This window comes from Lissotriton vulgaris, chromosome 1_1 (assembly GCF_964263255.1).
Source record: "Lissotriton vulgaris chromosome 1_1, aLisVul1.2, whole genome shotgun sequence".
Classification (NCBI taxonomy): Eukaryota; Metazoa; Chordata; class Amphibia; order Caudata; family Salamandridae; genus Lissotriton; species Lissotriton vulgaris.
This window is the reverse complement of record NC_141685.1, coordinates 658,944,623-658,971,166: the sequence shown is the minus strand read 5'-3', so window position 1 is coordinate 658,971,166 and position 26,544 is coordinate 658,944,623. Positions and strand designations below refer to the sequence as shown.

At 45.1% G+C, this 26,544-nt stretch overlaps 1 protein-coding gene across 1 annotated transcript in view; it reads right to left on the bottom strand.

Annotated features, from left to right (window-relative positions):
* The window catches only part of LOC147747616 (ferric reductase 1-like), a 664,587-nt gene that overhangs the window by 169,088 nt on the left and 468,955 nt on the right, over positions 1-26,544 (bottom strand). The window contains exon 9 of the mRNA XM_086936340.1: positions 16,937-17,059. Within this exon, the coding sequence (XP_086792466.1) occupies positions 16,937-17,059 (123 nt within the window). The remainder of the gene's footprint in view (positions 1-16,936; positions 17,060-26,544) is intronic.

Here is a 26,544-nt window from a genome sequence, read left to right as displayed (position 1 = left end):
TTGAGGGAATAAGGAATAAGGTCTGAGACATTTAAAAGACGTGAGAAGTGCAAAATATTACAAATAAATGAAGGGGTTTACTCATAATCACATGAGCATGTTTGTGGAGAGTATTATTCTTTGAGAAAAATTCGGCGTGGCTGAAGGTGGCAGTAGAGCTGGTCTGGGAAGACTGCGTTCCTGTTTCTGAGTCATTTGGAACAGAGGAGGAGGAGGAGGAGGAACCCGCTACACGCAGGCCAGAAGGTGCGATTTTACCGAGCGGGGCTTACCCTATCGGCACATTACTTTTAACCATCTGGGGCAAAAGAGAGTACAACGAAGCGCTCTCGTTCCGACATCTTTTGGCGGGAGGTGAACTTTACATCTTCAAGGGCAACATGGAGTGGGGCCAGAAGTACAATTTTCCGCCACCCGTACCGTTTATGGAGGAAGATGAGCAAAATGTGGCAGAATGGAGTGTATGGAAAGAGTATTTCGAAAATTACATTTCAGTTTTTGAGGAAGAGGCAGTATCCTTTGTACCTAAGGAAAAGGCTGAAATATTGCTTCACAGTTTAGGAACTGGGGGACGGAAAAAGTACTGCGAAATGGAAAAGGCATTCATGATAGGAACGATCAGGAATATTTATGAGGACATCTTGAGTGTATTGGATGAATATTATGTACATGTCTCGTTGGAAAAGGTACCAAGCGATGAAGTGAAAAAAGAAAGGAGGGGTGGCCACGAGGAAGTTAATCCTAGTAAAATAAACCCGGTGTGTACTATCTGTATAGGCGGAGTGATGACAGATGTGATAACAGATTCAGGTTCCCGTCATAGTATGATAAGCAAGAGGGAATGGAACTGTAAATTAGTTAAAAAATATGGAAACGTATTGAAAGAGGCAAACATATCCCCAAAGTCGTATACCGGGGAGGACATTAGAGTAATAGGATACCAAGTCATGGATTTAATGTACAAGGGAAATCAGTCCAGGAGTACCATATACATAACAGAAAGTGGACCCACCATGCTAGGGTGGAAGGATCAAATGAAACTGAGAATATCACTCAAAGGAAGAAGAAGAGAACAAATGTGGGAGCAGGCACTGAAACAAAGCATGAGTGTAACAAAGGGAGGTGCATCGAAGATCCCCACGCCTCCCCCCAAGGGTGCAGAAGTTTTTGAAGGGGCTGCCAGTATTGAAGTACAAAGGGAAATTACAACTAAAGGCAACCTGAAAGGAAAACGAGAATCTTACCGATGTATGGTGGATGAGAGAGAAATACGTAAGAAACAAGAGAGTAAAAGCAGAGAAGGTTTAGTAGGAGAAGAAGAAGAATTCGAAAGGATGGGAGAACGCATAAGGGGAACAGAATATGAGCGGAAAAAGATAAAATGTAAGGGGAATCTATTCAATTGCAAAGAGATGGGGCAAATGACCACGCCATCTGAACTCGAGACTAAAGTGAGGGAGGAGTATGAGGTCAATAGTCGAAAGGAAAGAGAAGTGGACTCAAGTTTGAAGAGTGAGAAGAAAGGTGAATACCTTCAAAGGCCCTACAGTGGGAAGGTGGAGAGAGAGAGCAAGGAAATGCAAAGAACAATACTAAAAGATTTCCTGCCAAATGTCCAGTCAGGTCTTAAGTGTTCACGCTATGATTATAAGAGCAAGCATAAGTTTCAGGATACAGAAAACGCCTTTGAGTTCTCCAAGGGAAGATGCAGGATGAAACAGGAGGACGGAACTAGGGCAGCAGTGGATCAGGTCGTTCAGCGCGAGCTATTTGAAAAGGAAGTCAAGAGAGTATTGGTTGCTGGTAATGGCCAAGGGAGGAAGGACAAAAGATCGCCGAGACCAGTCACTGTTGATGATACTGCAATAAAGACATAGTGTGCCAGAAGGAGTTGCCGGGCTCTGTCCTGGTCCAAGTTTCTGCACATAGAAGTAAATATGAACGTCACCTCCAAGATCATCCCTCCATAGGGGGATGAAAGGACTGGTAGGAGTAGTGCAGAACTCCATTCCATGATGTCCATCTAGTAGACTGCATAAGAGCAGGTGGGGTGGTTGAGGACGCGCTTAGGGGAGGGGAAGTTCCTGCAACTCCCACTGTGACACCCAACTGCTTATCCCATTGCGTCACAAGCCAGAATATAGCGTGGGACCTAGTGGAACAGGGTCCCCTGCTCCGATCTTGCCCCCCCCCCCTTCTCCGCTAGTTCCTCATAGAGGATGTTTAAAGTTTTCCTTTACAGCTTCCTTGATACAGTTCCACCCCGTTGGGACAGCCTTCGCAGGCTCTGGGGTTGAGGTGCCTCCCCTTCCCCCCCTTCTCTTTTCCCGGTTTCTTCTCCTTTGTTGTTCCTCTCATCGAGCCCTTCTCCCTCTCTCCCATCTTCCTCTTTTTATTTCCTCTTTGCCTCACTCTTCACCCTTCTCTTCTATTCACCCACTCGCTCTCCTTGCTGTCCCATGCTTTCCCCCCTTTGTCTCCCTAGGGAGGATGATGTGTTGCAACTTGGCACTTGGTATCTTCCACTCTCCCCTGTTTCCCCCCCTCCCTTCTCCTGCCCACTTGGTATGACCTGTAGCTGTCTCTGGAGACAGCATTAGAATGTTGAGAGTTTCGGTCCTGTCAAGCTGGGAGCACCTCTAGTGTTTGATACTGAATAAAAGTCCTGGAAATTAATCCACGTGTGGACCTTCTTTACTACACACTGGCCTCCCTATCTTTCCCCAGCGGTACTGGTGGCAGGGAGAGTGTCTGTATACTGAGTGCAGTCTGGGGGGCATTGTATATGCAGTTACATGTTGAGGCTTGTAATAAGTCCATGTAATTGAGGTGTTGTATAATGATGAAAGGTTTATTGATACAGTTCTTAGATATAGATAAGTATCAAGCATAGAGCCTACCAGGAGCAGCCTCCTCACTGCTCAGCCCATACTCTCAACTGACAGACAACACTCAGGATTCCAACATTCCATACCTCACCATGCATCAACATTCCACAGTACATCTACACTGGCTGAGCAGCAAGGCAGGGAGCAGGAAAAGGTGTATTGCACTGAAGACCACATACAACACACCTTCCCCCTTTAAGGAACAAAAAGAGAATACCATAATTAAGCAAAGCAATAACATAAATAAACATAGATGTGAACATGCATTTAGAGGAAAATCATGCAATAAATTCTTAAGAGCAAAACATTGCATTAATTAACAAAAAATGACATAACACCTTTTTACTGAGCAAATGAAGTATAATAGGAAAATGTAAAACACCAAACAATGGTTACAATACAAATAAATATTGTGACAAACTGCTGTAGAAGAAAACAAAATAGAGCAAGGAATACACAAAAATAAGGAAGAGAAAGTTTCCTACCATTCACGCAGCAATACTGAAACAAACACTGACGAATACAAGAACTTGACATCCAAGTTACCAGCAGGACACCAGTTGGCCAGAGTAGCATGAAGATGATAAGCAGTGAACGTCAAACAAAGAAAAGAATTAGTGCAACAATGAGTAGGACAAGAAAAATACTCCCAAACGAGAGACGCTAAGAAGGATTCTCTTACTCACACAAGGAAAAGGTTGGTTAAGATCCAACACATAATCCCTGAAGAAGGGAAACTAGATAAAAGTAAAAGAGAGGTGAAATACACCCTGTTGGATTTTGAAAATGAATCCAACATGACAGTAAATACATGTGAAACCACGCACAGGTACCTTGTGAAAAAGTGAAAAACACACTGTCAGCAAATCATTGCAGAAGATCCTATGCACAGTGGATTTGTAAATCCGGCAATGTACAGTAAAGTAACAAGTAGAAACACTGTAGGTGATTTTCGATGCACAAGTAAATATCACATAGCCAGTAGGCTATCATAACGTATACTTCAAAATGACATATCCACACACGTGGAATATCACATAGCCAGTAGGCTATCATAATGGAGAAGTGTGGCTCAATGGTTATAGCGGCAGACCTTGAAGCAGAGTTCTTGTCCGGACCAGGGTTCAATTCCCTCCTCGGCGGGTCTTGGGCTCAATTTCCCCGGACCTTATAATTCTCGCCTCTGTGCCTATTCTAATCTTGGGTCCCACTCTGCAACTCTGGGCAATAGCTTGCTTAATCTCCACAACAGCCCCAACAGCGCTAGGATGCCTGGCTTCACCTTGGGGGTGCTCAGGAGTGGGCACTTCACAGGGAAAGGCCAGGAAGGGTTCCACAGCGGTATGTGTACAGCGCCTTGAGACCCCTTCGGGGGTGATTCGTGCGCTATATAAGCACTACATTTTAGAATATATACTTCAAATAATGACAATTCTTTTACTGAATCTTGCAAACAAAGTACATGTAGGTGACAGACAAAAACCATTGGAATGCCACATAGCCAGTAGGCTAACATAACGTATACTTTAATCAATGAAAGTCTCCTTTCTAAAGCTTGCAAACAAAGCACTGTAAGGAACCATGTAAAAACAAAATAGGTGACAAATCCACGTACCGGTGGAAGGTCACATAGCCAAAAGGCTATTACAACTTAACCTTGAACTAATCCAGGCACAGTAAAAATGCACAGGTAAAGTCAAGAAAGAGAACCTCATTCCAAAACTCTTGAAAAAAAAACAGTGAAAAATTTAACATACAAATATTTGTGTGAAGATGCAAATGCAAACTGTTACATTTTAAAATAGACATGAGAATAAACATGATGTGTATCATCAAGAAGAAAGTAAGAAAAGCACAAAACAAATACAGGTTAGCACTGTGGATTACATAAAACACATTTTAAACTTATGTAAAAAAAAATAGATACATTTTGAAGATAAAAAGATGTCACCATAGAAAAATGAAAGACAGGTACTTTAACTGCGCCAATTGGATACGATGAAAAAGGCATGAGTTTCAATATGCACACGCAACACTTGAATTTCCATAGTGAAAGGAGATACATTAATGAAAATTCCCTTCCAGAAACTTGGAAACAAATTAATTCCCTAAGAGAAATGCATGTTAGAAATAAAGAACCTTGTTGTTGCATAACATGCCCATTAGATGGTGCTCTAAGCACAGGATGAAGAACATAGGTGACTATAACAGGAAAACTCACAACATTGAATGAGAAACCACTCTGAAGAAAATTTTAAATAGAACTCTTTCTTAACTTCGCCGCACAGATGACTGTATAAAGCCTTGATGCATGACCCAGTTATAAAGTACTCCTCCATTATTGCCGTTTTATAGAGTGTCCCACCTTTGTTTACTTCGTTTGTTGGCTGACAATAGAATGTTACTTGGAGTCCTGTAAAACTGCAGCAAGTCATTTTCAAAGCACACTCACCTCAAAGTAGCAACCTTGACACCCGTGCTTTGGACTGAGTAAACAAAATCAGTCACTTACTCTTGAAAACAATCGTTGCCGAAGTGATGTTAACGTGGTTGTCAAAGGACGCTATGAAGGAACAGAGTGACTCCTGTGAAGAGATGGTGCCTCCAAACACAATATGGCGGCATGTTGATCAACGTAGAGCAGGATGGCTCTTGTAATGAGCCCGTTCAAACAATTCTATGTCAGGACGGAGGCGAGGATTATGCAGTCCTTTCTTCTCTTTATTATAATCAGCACTTTAAAGAAAAAACAATCAGAACGTTTTTATTGAACCACAACTCCCATGAGCACATGGGAAACAGTGTCCATAGTAACCAACAGCCAATGATGGATCCGTCCGCCGTATAACTAGCCATGACGTCCTCTCCTATTCCTCTTTCTTCTCTGCTCGTCAGATAAGTCAAACCTTTTTATCTTTCTGACGTTTGGTTGTCTTGTGTGGATTAATTGTGTTTGCTTGTGCAATAGCGCTTGCTTAGCGGTGCGCTTGATTTTTTTCTCAGATCCTCGGCAGTTCGACGTGCGCCAGGCGCTGCTTGCGCCGTCTCTGCCGTTCCTCTCATCGCGGGCTCTGTGGTGAGCGTCTTCGCTTCCCCTTAGCTCCGTAAGGCGCCCCCGTTTGGGTTAAGGCTGCGATTGCGGTGCTTGCCCCTCGGGTCGGTGCGCTGAGACAGGTTTATCACCTGACTCACCAGCCCTCGCCTGACACCGGGCCGGTGTAGTAGCGCGCCCTCGTGCGCGACGCCCTCTAGTGGCGGTTGTCAGTCACCGCACTCCATAATTGACAGCGGTACTGTCAGAGCACCGGCGAGGGGGCTACCTTCTGTAACTGGTAAAAGGTGTTAAGTGCTCTCACCCTCGCACAATGCAGACTGCTGAACAGTCGACTCCCCTCACTCAGGGGACGGAAGAACCTGGCTGCTCCCAACCACTGCCGCCGGCGGTTGGCCGCGCGTTGTTGCAGGCGCTGGATTCGGTGCTGGCTCCTTTGCGGGAGAGTGTGGAGGCCCTCACTCAGTCTCCCCGGGGTGTTCAGTGGCGCAGTTCCGGTGAACCGCGGAACCAAAGGCGCGCAGGAGGGGGGGAAAAAGTCGGCAAAGCGTCACGCGGGGCACTTGGAGGAGTTCGATCGCCTGAGGGACTCCTTCCGTAAAAGTGCGCGAACGCTTATAAATTTACCCTGCCGGGAGGGCTTCTTCCCCGGAGATGATGGCGACGAGGTCGCCCCGAATTCTGACCTGGACGATGGTTTCCCCTTGGAGGGAGAGGGTGTTACCGAGGACGATACCTCCTCGGACGATGAGGATGAGGGCTCAGGACGCCCCTGGCGCCCTGCGTCGCATTCCTCGGAGTCACTCGAAGGGGATGATAAAGTCCCGGACATGTTTGATCCGTCGAGGATCTACCATCCGCGTTCGTCGGAATGGACCCCTGACCCCAAAGTGGCGGCGTACGTGGCTGGTAAAGTACGCCAACCTCTGGAGAAGGAGGTTCGGACCCGCATGCGGGGTGAATGCCCTCGACCTAAGCTGGAGGGCCGAGTGGCGGCCACTCCTGATATTGACGAGAAGCTCTATGCGTTCTTCGCCAAATTTATGAAGGACCCCAGGAAGGGTATTGATCGCTCCTGGCGCAGCTGCCAGGATAAGCTCCTGGACGCCGTAGGCCCCGTCACCCAGATCATCCAGTTGGCCGAGAGGGCCAAGGAGTCGGGGACTCCGATGTCCACGGAGGTCGTGGCAGGTTGGGCACAGCGAGCCCTATGCTTCCTGGGGAACGCAAATTGTACGTTGGCGGCAGAGCGGAGGAGGTCCCTCCTCATCAAGATAGATCCGAAAGTCAGATCTAGCCACGTCGGAGGCGGGCCCTATTGCACAAGGCAGGCTTTTTGGGGAGCCTTTTATTAGAGAACTAAACAAGTTCGTGACAACTTTCTCTGCACTCGACAGAGCACAAACGTCCATAAAGAAAATCTTTCCCGGACTGGTTTTTGCAGGGGCCGGACGAGGACGGGGTCGCTCCTCCGGCCGTCAGCCCCAGCAAGGCCCTAACAACAAGGCCCAGCAGCGCCGGAACAATGGCTGGAACGACGGTCGCCAGGGGAACTTCTACCCTAGTAGAGGCGCCGGCCGAGGGCGCGGCAGAGGTTACCACGGCGGTGCAAACGCACCGGGAGGCCCATCCGGTGAGTGTTACCGTTTTTTCCCCATCCGTTCTGGGAGGGAGGCTTCGGGATCACTTCCACAACTGGAGCAAGATCTCCTCAGACCCGTGGGTCCTCCAGACGGTCAGAGGTTTCAGGATAGAATTCTACGGCACTCCCCACCAGAGGGTTCGCCCTCGTCCCTTGGTTTTTTCCTCAGAGGACAAGCTTCTTGTCGACAAAGAAATTGCAGATCTCCTCAGAAAAGGCGCGATTCGCAGAACGCGCCTGCACCCTGCGGGTTTCCTGAGCAATATCTTTCTGGTCCAGAAAAAGGACAAGGGGTTCCGCCCGGTTATCAATTTACGGGAGTTCAACGAGTGGCTGGTTTACCGCCACTTCAAGATGGAGGGAATCCATCTACTCCGGGACATTCTCCTACAAGGGGATTGGATGGTCCGTCTGGACCTGAAGGACGCGTATCTCACGGTACCGATCTTTCCCCCTCACAGGCGCTTCCTTCAGTTCTTGTGGATCGAGGAAGTTTACGAATTCCAAGCCCTTCCGTTCGGCCTCTCGTCGGCCCCATGGTGCTTTACGAAGCTCCTTCGGCCAGTGGTGGAAACACTACGCGAGAGAGGGGTTCGGATGATCATCTACCTCGACGACATCCTGATCATGGATCAGTCGCCGGATCGTCTACGGTCACACTTGACCATGACTATTGCCCTACTCCAGGACCTGGGGTTTGTGGTGAATGCCCTGAAGTCGGATCTCCTTCCAAAGAAACAAATCTCTTTTCTGGGCTTCCTCATAGATTCCGACTCGGCCAGCCTCAGCCTCCCACAGCAGAAGGTGAACAAGATCCGCAGGGAACTTTCTCAGACTCTGAGGAAAGACAGGATCTCCCTTCGACACCTGGCTCGTATAGTGGGCCTCCTATCCTCCTCGATCCAAGCGATCTTTCCGGGCCCGCTACACTACAGGGCTCTTCAACGCCTGAAGGCACAACATCTCCGGAAAGGGCTTACTTACTCCGAGCTCATCTCCCTTACGGAGGAAACGAGAACGGAGTTGAGATGGTGGATAGAACACATGAGCGCATGGAACGGGAGAGCGATCTTCGGATCCAGCCCGGACCTGATCATAGAATCGGACGCCAGCAGAGCGGGCTGGGGAGCCCGTTGTGGCGAGGTCACGATGGGGGGCCGATGGTCGGAGGACGAACTTCGGCTCCACATCAACTGCCTGGAGCTTCTGGCGGGCTCCTTTGCGATCAAGTCCCTGACGCAGAACAAAGTGTTGTGCTGTATCCTGCTGCGCATGGACAACATGTCAGCGGTACAGTACATCAATCGCCTGGGCGGACCTCGGTCCAGGGCCTTAGCGAACCTAGCGAAGAATTTCTGGCACTATTGCCTGGAGAAACAGATTTCTGTCTCGGCGGAGTATCTCCCAGGCACGCAGAACTCGATCGCGGACTGGCATTCCAGAAACTTCCTGGACTTCAGCGATTGGAGGCTGCACACGGCGGTCTTTCAGGCCTTGCAGGAAACGTGGGGTCCGTTCACTCTGGACCTGTTTGCCTCCCGGCTCAACCGTCAACTTCAGAGATTCGTGAGCTGGAGACCGGACCCGGAGGCGGTCGCGGTCGATGCCTTCTTACAGGACTGGTCGACGGAACAGGCGTACGCCTTCCCTCCTTTCCTCATGATTCCTCGAGTAGCGGCTCAAGTTCGCCGTCAGCAGGCCTCTCTGGTCCTAGTGACCCCCTTTTGGCGGGCTCAGGCCTGGTTTCCCTCACTGCTGGAGCTGTCTTGGGACTGTCCAATTCGACTGCCCTCGTTTCCGTCACTACTTTCGGGGCCTCTGGGAGAGGGGCACCCGCTAGTACTTCAGGAAACGCTGGTCCTCATGGCATGGAGGATTTCCGGGGACGTTGGCAAGACGAACGCCTTTCGGCGGGCGCGGCGGAACTCATCAGCAGGGCCTGGGCCCCTGGTACAGTCAAGAGGTACCGATCGGCTTGGCAACGGTGGCGTCGTTGGTGTCTGGGAAGACACGCCGATCAGGTGGGGGCTGACATTACCCTCATTCTGAATTTCCTGGCCGAACTGTCCGACTCGGGGTTGGCGTATCGGTCCATTAATTCTTTCAGGTCCGCTATTTCGGCAGGGCATGTTCACGTCGACGGACGGCCGGTGGGAGAACACCCTTGGGTTTGCAAACTCATGAAGGGCGCCAGGCTTTCCACTCCTCCTGAGCCCAGGTATTCCAACCTCTGGGACGTCAACATCATCCTCAGGTTCATTACCTCTTGGCGTGATAACAGCTATTTGTCTACAAAGGAACTGTCAGCTAAACTGGCTATGTTGCTATGTCTGATTTCGTGTAAACGAGTCTCCGACGTGCGTGCGTTAGACATCTCGGCACGCGTATTCACTCCGGAAGGGGTGACGTTCACAGTGGCTAGGCGCACGAAAACTAGCATCAGGTCAGTATCGTACCCGTCCTTTTCGGACCATCCAAAACTGTGCGTAGTGCGTTGCCTCAAGGCGTATGAGGATATGACCGAGGATTGTCGCCCTCCTGGGGAGCGACAATTCCTCATTGCACTGAAGAAACCTTTTAAAGCGGTTTCGGCTCCGTCTATTGCTCGGTGGGTCCGTTGGCTTATGGCCGAGGCGGGCATAGATGTGACCACTTTGGAGCTCACTCTGTTAGAGGTGCCATGGCTTCTAAGGCCGTTCAGGTAGGTGGTAGGTTAGAGGACATCATGGCAGCGGCAGACTGGTCCTCGGAGTCTACCTTCAAAAAGTTTTACTTCAAGCCTATCTATGGCGCAGCAGAGCTTGTTGTGGATAAGCTTTGAAACTGCATAATCCTCGCCTCCGTCCTGACATAGAATGTAAAATTTCCTAGCTAACGTAACGGAAAGTTTCACTTCTATTAAGGACAAGGAGGCGAGGATTATCCCACCCGAGCCGGGGCGGTCTCGTCCCTCCCGTGCACCTTCGTATTTCAGTACGTACTACATTTTGAGGTATTTCAACTGTGTCTTTATGCAATGCATTGTGGGAATCACTGTTTTTACTTTTTCTCAGTTCACTGTTTACAGTCTAGTACTGTTTTTAAACACAAATTGTCATGCTTCATAGTCTCTCTTCATACTGTGTATTGACTTTGCCTTGCTTCTGGTCAGAAGGACTGGATAACGGTCTCCTTATTTACTTTAGGACACGACCAGAAGGAATGAAGTGTCTTTCAGAGATTTCTGCCTCACAGAGAAGACGAGGAATAGGAGAGGACGTCATGGCTAGTTATACGGCGGACGGATCCATCATTGGCTGTTGGTTACTATGGACACTGTTTCCCATTGCTCATGGGAGTTGTGGTTCAATAAAAACGTTCTGATTGTTTTTTCTTTAAAGTGCTGATTATAATAAAGAGAAGAAAGGACTGCATAATCCTCGCCTCCTTGTCCTTAATAGAATTGAAACTTTCCGTTACGTTAGCTAGGAAATTTTACATTACAGAAGAGTTGTGGTGACGCCGGGAAGGCACGTCACACATGGGAGATCCTTGGATACAGAAAGTTCATGAAACTACGGCTCGAGGACAGAAAAAACCTTGCGCTGTGTTCAAATGTCACCAGCAATGAACGGTAACCGACAAGGGCTGATAAGGTGTTCGGGGAACATATATATATATATATATATATATATACATATATATATATATATATATATATATATTCGTGTTGTCCCAATCACTCTCCTGCACTCCAGACGGTTATGCCGAACAAATATATATATAAATGAAGGCAAAAAAAAGTTAAACTGACCGCCAATACATAGCAGCAAATATCCACTCACTTCCGCCGGTAAAATAAATAAAATTAGAACACAGTTTAAATTTTAGAAAAGGGAAATAAACACTTCAGCTCAGCACTAGAGCCTCTCAAACAGCCCTTTGTCCTGCTAAAGCTTGTGACACACTGACCGGGCCTCATCCTAATTCTCTGGTTCTGGGTCTCATTCTCCGGTTTTAGCTCTCCTTCGCTGGTTCTGAACTCATGGACCCAGATCAGGACTCACTGACCCGATTGATATTTCTTCACCCGTTGTGGTTTTTTCCCCCGTTCTGGGCTCTCTAAAAGCGTAGCAGGAATTGACAAAGTTAGGGCGACTAATGTCACAGAAACTGGCAGCCATTAGGTCAATGGGGCAGCAGGATTTGCAGGCAGAAACTGGCACACTTCAGTAGTGGGTGATCAATGGCAAGGTCACTGGTGGGGCTCAGGGGTGCCAGGTTTCTTTAATACGCAGGTTACTGTTTCAATACAGGTGCTTTACCTTGAATTAGTTTACACTTCGTGAGTAAGGTAGCACAGGCAGGTTCTTCCAGATCGTAGCCAAATGTAATAAGTCCATGTAATGGAGGTGTTGTATAATGATGAAAGGTTTATTGATACAGTTCTTAGATGTAGATAAGTATCAAGCATTGAGCCCCTCCAGAAGCAGCCTCCTCGCTGCTCAGCCCATACTCTCAACTGACAGACCACAGTCAGGCATTCCAACATTCCATAAGACACCACGCACCAACATTCCACAGTACATCCACACTGGCTGAGCAGCAAGGCAGGGAAGCAGAAAAAGTTGTAACACACTGAAGACCACATACAACAAGGCTACAGCCGCATATGAGTATCTGCCAGAAGTTGGCAGTTGCACCGACCTTCTGCCTGCTTCAGTTACAGTGTTGTGCCTGAGATGGGGCATGAGCACTCACATTGTTTTATTTTCATGTATTGTTGGATTTTATTCTTATTTATTTAATTTATTTTATAATTGTGCTTATGTATTTATCTGTGATATTGATTGATGGTCAGTGAGCAATATAAAGCATTATACTACTACTACTAGAAATTGTATTTTCATGGTTGTTTGGCGCGCACAGCCAGCCCCCCCTGTTTTCTCACAAACAAGAATCTCTATCAATTTTACTTTACATAAACTTTGCTGCAATCCAAGAGGGCTCAAAAATCTATGCGGAGGCTTGTACAGCGATTGGACGCACTGTAAAGCATTTGAAGTTTATTTTTGTCAAATTCGTCACCCACTTGCTTTCATGATTGTCCCTGCTGTTTTCCACATTTGTTTTTTAGCAGCGAGCTTCTTGATTGCAAAGTCTTTCGCTGGCTTGTTTGTCGGCATTAGACCGAGGGAGAATCTAATGACTTGTACTTTTCACCAGCAACTTCTTTCACTTTACGGGACAGGGTTTGTGACTATAAGGCATATTGTACATTTATTCTATCACCCATTGAGGTGTAACAGGGATAGTTTTTTTGGTCCTGAGGAAGAAAGCCAGAGGGATGGCTTCTGAAACATGTCGACCTTGTAGGAGGTGACTCATTATAGTACACCATCTATACCTCCCCACTTTTACTATTCTCAGCCAGGGAAGACAATAAAATATTTTCGTTCCACTAGCCAGAGAATTTTTAACCATCTCAAATTTTCGTTTCACAATCCCATGCATTACACATAATCACCAATCACTGAATGAAGTGCTCTTTGGTCTACGAAAGTCATAGCACGCCCGTCCCATAGAGGGACGGGAAGACCCCAATAATGAAGCATGACACTGAATCAGGTTACAGTGTGAGGGGTATTTTACAGTTTTTTTAAACATTGCCCTTCCCCCAAATTGAGAGGAGCTCTGATCCTTTTGCACCATGTTTCACGTATGACTAAACACTTCAAATAAAAATAAAAACAGCAGCACACAGGGGTGCATATATATTCACATAATACATGGTAGAATCTCTATGTTGGATAACAGTATCAAGAGGAGAACGATTCTACCTTTTTCCTCTTCACTCCCTCTTGATTTTTTAATTAAAAACAAGTGTGGCAGCTCTCTCCCCTGATGCGTTTGGCTTTGTGCTTATTTCATACAGTGAGCCCGGGGCCCACGTCTGGGCATGCCCGGCGCACTTAAGGCGAGAAGCAAAAGACACAAATGATGGACGGAATTTGGAACAAATCAAACGTTCAACCCCAGTCAAGAGATCTGGGATAAATCCATTGTTCTTTTGCTCACCATGCCACCCCAGTTTAGACCTAGCCATATGCAAATCACTATTGATCCTGCTCCTCATGGGAACAGTCCAGTCCGAAATGCCCAAAATTGGGTCTCATGCTCACCATGCCACTGGATACAAGCTAGCCTGTCTGATGAGGGGTGATACCCCGAACCCGGTCCCAGGATGCTGGTTTCCAGTCCAGATAGGACCTGACCTGGCATTTCAGGCTGGACTGTTCCCATGGGGAGCAGGGTCAAGACTGATTTGCATATGGCTGGATTTGAACTGGAATGGTATGGTGAGCAAAAAACATGGATTCAGTCCCAGGTCTCTGTACTGGGGTGAATGTTTGACATTGTTCAGCATTACGACCATCAATTGTTCTTTTTGCATTTGTCACCCAGAGTGGGAAAGGTATGCCTAGACGATGGGTCCCATGCTAAACATGTCACTAGATTCAAGCCAGCCTGGCTGATGAGGGGTGATACTTCGAAACCGGTCCCAAGATGCTAGTTTCTGGTCCAGGTAAGACCTGGCCTGGCAGTTCGGGCTGGACTGTTCCCTTGGGGAGCAGGGTCAAGACTGATTTGCATATGGCTGGGTTTGAACTGGAATGGTATGGTGAGCAAAAAACATGGATTCAGTCCCAGGTCTCTGTACTGGGGTGAATGTTTGACATTGTTCAACATTCTGTTAATCAATTGTAATTTTTACTTTCATAAAGTTGCCTTTTTCCTGTCTAAAGTTTCTAGAAGCCTTTTCTGTGGGGAAGGAGGAGTGAATGGCTCCCAATAATGGGACCAAAAGGGCCTGGACTGGCAGGAGGTGTGACCTCTTCCTGACATACTGGCTTGGATAATGCGCCTACCAACTGCACACGCTTCAAAGGGGAATCCCCAGTCACAGGCAACTGTAACTCCTCCTCAGTCCTGGACTGGCCAATGTCCAAGTAGCCAGAGTGGGATTAATTCCAAGTGGTGGGAAAACCTGTTCCAGAACTGGTCTGCATGGAGGAGACCCTTTATTTCCTTAGATTCACCCAAGGGGTGTGCCCAGAGCTCTAACCATGGGAAAATACGTTCCACCATGTTGGATTTTAGTAGAGCAGGGCACTGTGTGATTGTTTAGGGCGAGCACCCCTGGACATAATGGTAAAGTGGGTAGGATTATCCTTGAGAACATTTTCCATATTGGCCAGAGCGTTTCCCCCACCCACAAAGTAGTGCCAGGCATAAAAGTGGCACCCCTGGGTACATTGTTTAGAACTTCTCTGGATATATGGAAAAAAGAAGGACTGCACCTGCTGTTGAACCTGTGGAGAGAAACCCCAAGGGCTGGATCTGCTCCCCACTTGTACCCAGGACTGAAGAGTGGACTCCAAGGGCTGGGGGCTAGACTCCTGTTAACGTCCTGCAACACAAAAGTGGCAAGAAGCCCAAGACTCTGCTGTCCCAAGCTAACCAGTTCCAACTGGAAATGCCCTAGACTATGCTGGTGTCTTCCTGGAGATTGAGTCCCGGCCCCCAAGTAGTGCCCAAGGCGTCCTGGAACCCTAGCTGGTTTTTCCTCCAAAATTCCAAGTCTAGGCAATTAGAAACGTTTGCTGAACTTTCACAAAAAGAACCAGGGTCTACATTAAGACCCCAGATGAGCCAAAGACACTGACATCGAACAGTCAGTCAGAGTCAACTGGCTGGTTTGCCCTGCTGAAAGGATCCTGACATCCAGAAAAGATTCTAAGTCTGAATGCAGAGGACTTCACCAGAACAAACGCCAAGCATCACATTACAGACATCAACACCTTTGTGGGCCTAATCCTCAGACTTTGCATGGTATGAGTGTTCCGCCCTTCAACGTCAAGAGCCTTGCTTGGAACTTCATGCCAATACCAGTGCTCCCATCGAAGTCCTGCACTGCAGTCATCCACAGTCTGTTCCCTCTTTGGATTTAGGTGGCACCCCAAAATGTTGACAAGGATTTTCTCCAAGAAAAAGACTAAGGGGCTTATTAGGATTGCGGATTTTCCGCATCCTCTGGGCCGGCGGAAGCCACCGCCGGCCCGGAGGATGCGGAAAATCCGCAGCGGACCCACCAAAGACCCACCACTACATTAGGATGGCTGGTGGGTCCTGGTTTCCGTCCGCAGCTTTTCCGCCGCGGCTGGCTTACAACCGCGGCGGAAAAGCACTAATATGGTGACGGTGTCTGTCAGACACCGTCAGCCAGATTAGGATGGGCTCTGATACATGCTTTTCCGCAGCGGCTTTTCCGCAGTGGAAAAGCATGTGTAACTTCACTGCGGGGGCCCGTTGCGGGCCCCCTAGGTGAAGGGGGGTGGGGGGTGCACATGGGGGGTACCTGTGGTACCCCCCTGCATTTGTATGCAGAAAGCAGCAGGCACCGCGCGGTGCCTGCCACTTTCTACTTACAAATGCAATGCGTGTATTTTTAACATTGCTGTGCGTGCAGCTTGAAGCCGCACCCGCCGCAATGTTAAAAATAGAGGATGTGACCGCCAGGGTGGCGGTCACATCCTAATTGCACAGGAGGGAACTCTGCATGCCATGAGGAGGTTCCCTCCTACTCTGGGGTCGCGGACGGACGCAAGTCCGTCCGTGATCCTAATGGGCTCCTAAGTTCGAAGGTAAACTTTTCACCAACCCAAACCCGATCCCTGTATCCAACCTGCACTTCATCACAGTCAGCCTTACATTTTTTACTTCGAACCAGTCTTGCGCAGACAGATACCCGAAGCTTGTGCTTTGTGCTTTTTGGCGCAGAAGCATCTAAAACTTTGAAAAATCATATTTCTAGTTCCTTCCATCCACTTTATTATCATTCTGGTGCCTGCATGTTTATTAAACGTTTCTCTATTTTTATAAATTGTAGTGGACGTTTTTATTGTGTTGTGTTTTCTACTTTAAGTGTTCGGTACTGATAGATGCTTTACACATTTCTCCTACGTTAAGCCTGTCTGCTCTGTGCTACAGATACCACAGGTTGAGCTCAGGTTTGAATCATGAAGACTTAACTGGACCTAGATAGAAATTGTGCCATTATTACTTGAAGAGGTCTCCCATCCACTTCAACTAATACTCCACTTTCTGACACACTTGAAGTTTCTCCTTTACAAACCAAGCTTAATCGATTTGTTGGTTTATCAACAGAAGATCTATTGTAGAAGACCAATACTAAAATTATTTTCTTAATGCATTTATAACAAAAATAGTATTTAGAGACATCAACTGCCTGAACGTGCAATACAAGTGGAATAATCATCACAAGGTTTCAATTTAGATTACAAATGCACATACCATGGACTCTGGCAGATGTAGAAGCAGACGAACTAGAGTCTTGAGCACCGACACTGATGAGTTCTGAAGTATTCACTTTGTCATTGGTAATTAGAGGTGTCTGGGTATGTTCTTGTATTATTCCTGGAAAGGCAAATACACAATACGATTAATGTCAGGTTTAGAAACATCACATTGACCCTATATGTACACGTTGTCAAAGTTACAATGCTTTGCATACTGATAATTGTGTATCTAGGATAAACATTTCCTGTTGTACGGTAACTGTCATGAATGTATCACTTATGTGGTAATCTGCCTCTATATAGGAACCCTCCTGCGATTCAGCTCCAGGATTAGAAAGAAATTAACCAAATATTTAGCTGTGAAGCAAAGAACCGTAATTTCATCTCTAACATGTTTCCTTATTTACTAGGATTCTATCGAATCCGTTAATCAATCCCTTGGTTTCAAATTTCTCCTACCCTTGAATGAGAGTCAAATTCAGGTCAATACATTCATTTAATTTTGTGATTCAACGTCCTGAGATCGTGAGGCCTCTAGGTATCAATTAGTCTTCTATTATGATTCCATCCACTCTACAATGCAGGTACATCCAAGGTCGTTGCCATCATTGTGCAAAGGGCGGGAAAAAGCATGATAAGGCTGCTGCCTAAACTTTTTATTTATCCAATCTTGTCTTTTCAGGGAAACAAACCAAGAAAGAAAGGAAATGGCCTCTATTAACTACTGCTTTTATCTTGGTGCTTGCTCTTCTAAAGGGTGTTTGATGCTTTAGTATTCTTTGTGTGATATTCAGGCCTCCGTTTTCAAATGTTGGTCTCTTCAAAGTGATCTCTTCTTGTAGGACCGCTTTTCTAAATCTAAAGCACAGGTTGATCCAGTCATTGAAGACGGTAATCAAAGCTATTCGAGCACCCCAATTCTGGTTCTCACACATCTTAATTAAGTGCTGTTGGCCTTGGGGTCAGAAAAGATGTTCACCTCTGTGGTGAGCCGGTTACCACTCTGCTTTTACCATTTTGAATAATCGGAGTGAAAAAAGGGAACCAGCATACAATATTAACATACCTTGTCATGAAGTGCATTGCCCAGCCAGTCACACCTCAGTACTGGGACAGGAGATTCTAGTGATCATTTTGTAAACTTTATTTCGTGTTTCTATGTAATTCCGTAGAAAAACAAATATTCCACAGCATATCTATTCTGAGAAACCATTTCACCCAAACTGTTTAAATAACTTTTTCAAGATGAATATGTTAATAACATTAAGGTAGAAGAAAATTCTTAGAACTTTCTGTGTCAGATTGTTTTTTACACGTCAAAATGTGTAAATGCCGTTATTCTGGAGAATTGGTTATTTCAGTTGAATTTTCTACAAGCTTTGATTAGATCTATTTTCAATTCACCCTGCGTTCTTTAATGTTAAAAAGGTTTGTGGCTCATATTGTGTACCTATACTTCAATGACCTGGAGGCGGGAAGGTGGAGAGCAGGAACCAGCAGAGGGGATGGGGGTAACTACAGGCGGGCCAGTAACTAACACTAACACAGTCAAAAGAGAAAACAGCAAATAAATTCAAAACAAGACTATAAAACTACAAAATAAACAAGGCAAACTAAAGATACAAAATGAAGCTACAATAAAACAAGACTACAATAAAACAAGACAAAGGAAAGGCAAAGGAAAAGAAACCAAATCCCAAATACAATTGCCAAGTGATCAGGGTGAGCGTTCATCTGACAGCGCGATCGAACTGGAGGAATTTGAGGCTGGGATCAAAGCACAGTCAGGAGGAGCTAGGCATCTGGGGAGCGGCGCACAAGACCAGGCAGTCAATGGCTACAATGGGATTTCTTAATGTTTTAACTTTAACATGAATGTTTGCTTTGGATGCAATGTTTTTCTCTCCTCTGCAGGTCCAGTTACATGAGCTCATGGTTTAAGAAAGGCACATTGTGTGAAAAAAGATAGTGAGGCTCGAAAGGAGTATGATATGATATGATGATATCAGGATTTGTAGAGCGCATGGCTACCCAAAGGACTCCCAGCGCTAGGCATGAGACACAGTGAAGCGAGAAAAGAGGAGATTATTCGCACTCATTGAATAACCAGGTTTTCAGTTTTTGTTTAAGGTTGCTTCTGAAATTATGAATCTAATCTCCCGCGTTAGTGAGTTCCAGCTTGGGCGCCAGGTGGGAAAAGGCTCTTCCACCCCATCTGGCCCTTTTTATTCTGATTGTTAACAGGTGCTCAGAGTCTAACCTCAGGCCTCTATTGGGGATGTATAGGCCTACCAGATTTTTGATCTTACTGGGCCCTTTGTTTATGGCTCTATGGCTCAGGCAGAGTGCTTTAAACTTGATTCTCGCCTGAATCGGGGGCCAGTGTAACTATCTATGATGTTTCCTCACTGATTCCTGCATTGGAATTTGACACAGAAGTCTGGCGGCTGCATTCTGGACTACCTGTAACTTGTTAATGACATATTTAGGTGCGCCCAGAAGAAGCGAGTTACCATAGTCCAGGCATGACGTGACATGGGAATGTATGACCGATTTCCTTAGCCGTATGGGGATTAGTTCTAGGATCTTGTGCAGCATTCTTAACAACCCAAAGCATGTGCCTGCCACCTTCCTTGCTTGTGTCTCCATGGTTAGCTCCTTATCCAACCAGAAGCTGAGATTCTTAATGGCAGTGCTCGGTTCTGGAGCGATCCCTAGGCAGCTTAAGCAGCTGACTAGAGGCCTGGGTACCCCTGCGTTACAGAGGACCATCAGTTCGGTTTTGTCTCCATGTAATTTCAGACAGCTCCCTGTCATCCCTTTAACCACTTGTTCAAAACAAGGTGCCAGCTGGCTTGACTCACCATTAGTCCTAGAATCAAGTGACCCCACTAGCTGGTGGTCATCAGCATATGAGATCAAGTAGAGGCTGTATCCCTGCACTATGTCTTCCAATGGCGGCATATAAATATTAAACAATGTAGGTCTTAGCGATCAGCTCTGTGGCACACCGCAAGTCGAAGGCTTTATATCAGAGAAGAGGTTGGCTTCTATAACCTGGAGGAACCTCACCTCCAGGAAGGACCCCAACCTATCTAGGGCTTTGCAATGGATACCGATTTCCTGGAGTCTGTTAGCCAGCAAGACAGTCGTCCGTGTTGAATGCTGCGCCTAGGCCTAGGAGTAGTATCACAGCTGATCCACCTTGATCCAGAGTCATTTTAAGTTCTTCGGATACTGCTAGCAAAGCGGATTCCATGCTGTGCTGAGGGGGGAACCCCATCTGTGTAGGGTGTAGCCGAAGGTGATCTTCCAGAAATTGTGAAAGGATTCTGTAGGCATATTTTGCCAAAATGTTGCTATTAAATGGGACAAGTGATATTGGTCAGAGGTTCTATGGCAGAGCTGCATCTAGACTTGTTTTTTTTTTAGCAAAGTATCTTTTGGCAAAGACAAAAATTTGAATGAACAAAGGGAGGATTACTGTTCAGATGCAATAAGGAGATGGGAGGAATCCAAATACGTATGTGTGGACCAAAGGAAAGAAATTTTGCGTGCAGCTGCCAAGTTTTGTTGTTTGAAGATGGAAAATGATGAGACATGTGACATGAGGTTCTTGAAAATTATTCTATTGGCATAATTGATGAATGCATTTTAACTTGATTCAGATTCCATTTCAACTCAGAGATACAAACCTTTTTGCAACATCTTCGTTGTGTAGATTCAAGCTATACAATTTTCATTCCCTTTGGAGAACTTCTACAGAGGTTCTGCTATGCTGATTCCTTTCTCTGCTCTCCTGACTTAAATAGAGTTTCCTTGAAATCTAGTGTAGAATAGGGTGTAGTAGATCTTTTTCGATAACCTCATGTATAGGCAGGAAGATCAAAACTTTTAATCAACTCATTAGTAATTTTTTTACTATTCTCTGTATAGCAGCTACAGAATTCCACATTTCCTTTTTGTTATTGAGGATGCATTTTGTACTTCGTTTTGGATATACTTCAGTGATTTTATATTTTTATTCTAGGTTTCTGCAACTGATTTATTTCAGCTTGGCTTTGAATTTGTAATAGATACATACCTAATCCCATCAATCGACTGAGCTTTACGGTGTGACCAAATGGATTACACTGTAATTGATCAATTGTAGTTGATTCTAACTCTTTTATTCTTCAGGCACCTATAACCTACCGTCACAGGGGGCAGTGGAAAAGGGAGCCCAAACTGTATGTGTTGTCAGGTGGTAGCAGAGGACAGTTAGGTCGTGAGATAGGGTGTTAGGAGATTTTCATATGAGAATGGTTAAAAGTCCAAGTCCCTACAATTTCTTCTCTCTCATGTAAATCTCATCGTTGCAATACTTAGTGTATCCCAGGATATCATCAACCAACATATTCTGCCAACAAATCAAAATGCTGTTGAATCATCTTGTTAAACTTACGTGTCAATCCTGTCACAAACCTAGGCACAAAATCCCCGATATCCTTAGGTTCCAATGTTTGCATTCCACTATACTGTTTGCAAGGTGGAAGGGGTTTTCAGTCACAAGGTAGGTATTGATCCAAGTACCGGAATTGATTTAGCCACATTGAAAAAGTTTAAGCCATGCCACTATTGTAATAGGTTGGGGCACTGGAAGTGGGAATGTCGTCTTGACCCTGCAAAGGATTTACACAGTTCCAGAACAATAATTCTATGCAGTTGCAGAATATGCCCAGACTGAAAACTCAAAACTTTAATGTGTCCCATGCCACACTGATGCAAGTTCTACAACCCCCGATGACACAGCAAGCTGCCAATGGTCCCAGATTTGTTTTTAATCAAGTTTTGAATGGGAATCAGAATTTTTCAAGGGTAGCATTCCTGACCAGCGATAACCCATGTCTGAGACCATTGAGAAGTTTGGTTCAGTTAGTCCACCTGACCTTGCCTGAGGGGGTAGGAAGATTGCATGCTTAGAGCAGTCATAAAGGTAGACCAGAGTTTCCCACTGTAGATGGTGAGGTAAATGGCCACACCGTATCATTCTTAGTTGTTACTGGTGCTACCCGTTCTACTGTGCTTATAGTGGGAGTTCCAGACCTACACCTCTCAGGAAGAAGTATTCAAGTTGTTGGAGTTGCTAATCAACAAATGAGGAATCTCATTACGGAGGACGTGCCTGTGAGAATAGGAAATTGAGGATAATCATAGTTTGTGGTTCAAGCGCTGTGAGTTTGATAGGACGTGATTTATTGTGCTAGCTGAATTGGATTGCACACGTTATTACAAACCGGGAGGCGTGGAGTTTCAGACCTACGATGAGGATGCTGCCTTTAAAATGATAAATCAAAATCCAGTTGTTGTACTCTATCCAATGATGACAAGTCAAGAATAACCCTTGCATGTTAGAGACACTGAGGTCTGGGATTTTTCAGGGAAAGACATATGACTCATTAAAGAAGTTGAGTCTGTTCTTATACAGATAAAAGGCAAATGCAGAATATCTCAGAACACTACAGTATAACTTGACCCCTGAAACGATTGCTGGAATAACTCCAGTAATCGAGACAATTATTCAACAAGGCATTTTTGTGAGAGATTATGGTGAGTCCTTGTAACTCACCCATTCTGGGCCTGCAGACGTCTAGCGGTAAGTTCCCCATAGGGTAGGACCTTTGCAAAATAAACAGTATTGTGATTCGATATTGTCCTGTGGTACCCAATCCTGCAGGGATATTGTTTCAGATTACATGTGAGGCTGAGTGGTTTTCTGTTCTTGATTTTGTCAAGCTTTCTTTTCCATACCCTTGTAGGAGGACATTCAGTTCCTCATTGCATTCAAGCTTGGCAGTCATGTTTTGGCATAGTGGTAAGTCCCACATGGGTATACAGAGAGCCCCTCCATTTTCAATCAGATTCTTAAAAACTATTTGCAGTCTTTGTTTATGACCTGTAATTCTGTCCCTGTACAGTATATTGATGACATGCTTGTTGGGTCAAATACTGGGGAAGCTTGTGAAATGGACACATTTTGTTTTGATGAACCATTTAGCTGAGAATGGACATAAAGTGCCCCCCAATAAGCTGCAGTACTGTTGGAAAGAAGTCTTGTCCCTTGGTCACCGTATTGAGAAAGGAGTCAGAAAGGTGTCACACGAGAGAAAAATGGTGAATTTGCAAATAAAACTGCCAACCATCGAGAAAGAGGTCAGGGTGTTATTGGGAATGGTGGCTAATGTTGCCAGTGGATACCAAACTATTCCCTAGTGGCCAAGTCTTTACAGAGGCTGAAACACAAGGATGTGTCGCATCCAGTACATTGGGACAATGATTGTTTGGTTGCCTTCCTAGAGTTGAGAAAAAGTCTCTGCTACTCCCTGGCACTAGAAATTATTCTAACATCATATTAAGTTTGAATATTGCATGCAAATTGCATATTGGAAATGCATATTGTAATATAGGTTGTTCTCTTTTTTGCAGTGAGAGGGAGGGATGCACTCTCTTAGTGCTTACACAAACACATGAAGCGTCCATAGACCTGTGGCTTATTTTTCAGCTACCTTTGATCCAGGAGCGGTGGCATTCTCCAGATGTCTTAAATCTGTGGCCGCCCAATAAGCTTGCACGTAGCATAAATAGGGATTTCCCTTTGCCTCCACTGATACCTTCGCTTATACGGAAAACAGAAGACTAACGGCGACGGTAGTGGGAGCAGGGAGGCCGAATTACAAGCCCAAGGTAAGACGATTAAGCTCGAACCTCCGCAACCGGTTTCCTCTCTGTTAGACTCTTTTTACTATACGCTGGGCACAGTTAAGTCTTAGTTATGACGTTGCCCTAGTCTAACCCAACTCTGAAATAGATATATAAATAGATATATGCCAACAAGGAGTAACTGTTAGTAAAACTAATGGGTCGATTGCATGCCCATTACAACGCTCCACTATTTTTTGAATTCGGCGGAGTTTTCACTTATTAGTTAACATGCCAACAATTAGTAACAAATGTTGGATAATGGTGTAAGGCATCTACCGCTATAGGGGGCCTGCTTCGTTTGCCCTATGCACACAATGTCAAGATTAATAAATATTGCAAGATAACATTCACCAGAGAGGTGCATGTAATAAATGATTTATGTGTAAAATAGATAATAAAAGCCTAAGTCATGAAAAATAGTGAAATCAGACTATTAAGAACGCATCATAAATATAACTAGATACTCGAAGTCTGATTATTGAATTCTACTGGATAAGGCTGTTTTACATTTATTAATCAAGACTGGAATCCTAAAAAGATACTTTATCTTATTTTATACCCAAAGAACCAGTGGCAGGACAATGCCCACCACGAATTGAATGCTAAATAGCTGCTACACCAGCATAGCGAAAAACACGTGTATCATACACAACTGCCAGTAATTTAAACCTGGGTAAGTACAAATGCCTATGTATCAAGAAAGACTAGTAGACCATTGGCTATTACTCCTTATTTGCAATAAACTAATAGGGGCATTTATTTACAGCAATACAGGAAATATATATCGGTGGCTCCTACTACCAGAACAAGGCTTATCCCCATGTAATCTTAAGGTAGTTATTTTCAATTTATAATGCTAATCCTTTACTACTTTACGTTCCTTTATGCATAGAGCACAAATTTAAAACATAATCTCACTGCCATTTACAGATATCCTGAGGAATTATAGAATCATAGTAGGAACTATTTCCAGTTCCCTACCGGATCATACAACCGGCAAAGTGCCCTCCTGGATTTATTTGGAGGCTACTTAAACCATTAAGGTAATTTCAGAAGTGGGTATAACAATCAAAAAAGCTATCCCTTCGCATAAATATAAACCGCGACCCACCAGCAAGTGACCTAGAACTTAGGCACTCCCATTATTACTACTTATGCAAGGTAACCTTATAGTGGGGAATACGAGTATCACCTACCCACATAAGTGATTTCCTTTATCACTATGATAATTAACATAGTGACCCACGAAATGGTAGCAGTATAAATGCGCGATGCACTTTAGCAATACCGTACCAACCACCTCTTTCACCAATTTTTAAGTATAATAACAGCACCTTTTGTCAAATGCTATAGCTTAAGAAAATATGTTGTTTTAGAAAATGATTCTGTAAAAATTTGGGTTTGCAAAGAATAGTAATTATATGTTTCCTTCTAGAACTTGGTCCTGAAGAAGGTTGTCTATTTCACTGTAACCGAAACGCCGCGTCGACCCCTGTTCCTTTGAACTTTTTAACCTGATGCTTATGTGTTGTTTTTTTTAAAAATCTTTTTAGAAAATGTTATAACATGCTATGTGTATGTTTTTTGATGATTTGTTATAATTGTGTTGATAATGTGCCTCTTTGAATAAATTGACAAATATATATATATTTTTCTAAAACATTATTCTCTGATTTGTTTTTTATATTTGACGCTCTGTGTGCTTTATTGCCATTACATTTATAGTTGCTGGTGGTGTTCTGAGTATAACATTGAGTGTATAATTTGTATTCTATGTCTTGGTAACCAATAGAAGTATATGACTGGTATTGCTAAGTATTGCAAAACGCATTACAGATTACTACTCCATTTCCTACCCATTTTGTGGTAAACCTGTGGGACGTTCTTCAGTTTCCTACGCTATCTCCCCTGTCCCAAAGTTGACAGTTAAGGGGGCCTCCTTTACTTTATTGATTAAATCTGTGGCAGCCACAGGCGTCAGCATAGAGCGATGTGTGTCCTCTAACAGTGCATGTGCCTCACTCTTTGGATATACTGTTGACTCGTACACAGCATTACGACAAACAGCCGCCTGACCCGGTATAAGCACATACTGTGGCTGAAAATGTCAGTCTGAAAAGATGGTCTGTCTTGAATCCTGCCACCCTCTTGCATCATCCATAAATCATTAATAATGATGAATATTAGGAGGACCATGACTGTCTCGATGCCACTGAATTGTGCACCAAGCCAAGACCAGATATGCAATATGAGCCACTACCTGATTCTGATTTTGCCTAGTTTAAGGATGGCTTATGTTTTTGTGAGACCATGGAAGAAATGTACAAGGTACTTATGCAGTCTGAACACTTTCAGGAGCAGTAGGAGCTTTTGTGGCTCCTGGGAGCGTTTTCAGCCCCAGTGGCTGAACTGACTGTTTTTATTAGAGTATGCTGTGTCTCTGACCAGCTGAGAGTGACCATTTTCACTGACAGTCAGTACGGCTTTGGTGTTGTTCATGATTTCGGACAGTTATGGTCCCAGAGGGGATTTATGACTTCCTCTGGCTCACCTATTAGGAATAGGGAGCAAGTTCAAAAACATCTTTAGGCACTACAGATGCCTGTATAAATTGCTGTCGAGCATCCAAGGAGGACCGGTTTCTGGCTATCAGCCTTCATCAGCCTGGATAGCTTGACTCAAGTGGTGTGGAGAGCCTGGGACTCACGTCTGAGTATACCCAGCACACTCGGGGTGAAAATTGCAAAAAACACAGTTAATGGACAGAATGTAGAACAATGTCATACATTCACCCCAGTACAAGGATCTGGGCCTAAATCCATCGTTTTTTTGCACTCCACACCACCCTGGGTTAGACACTGG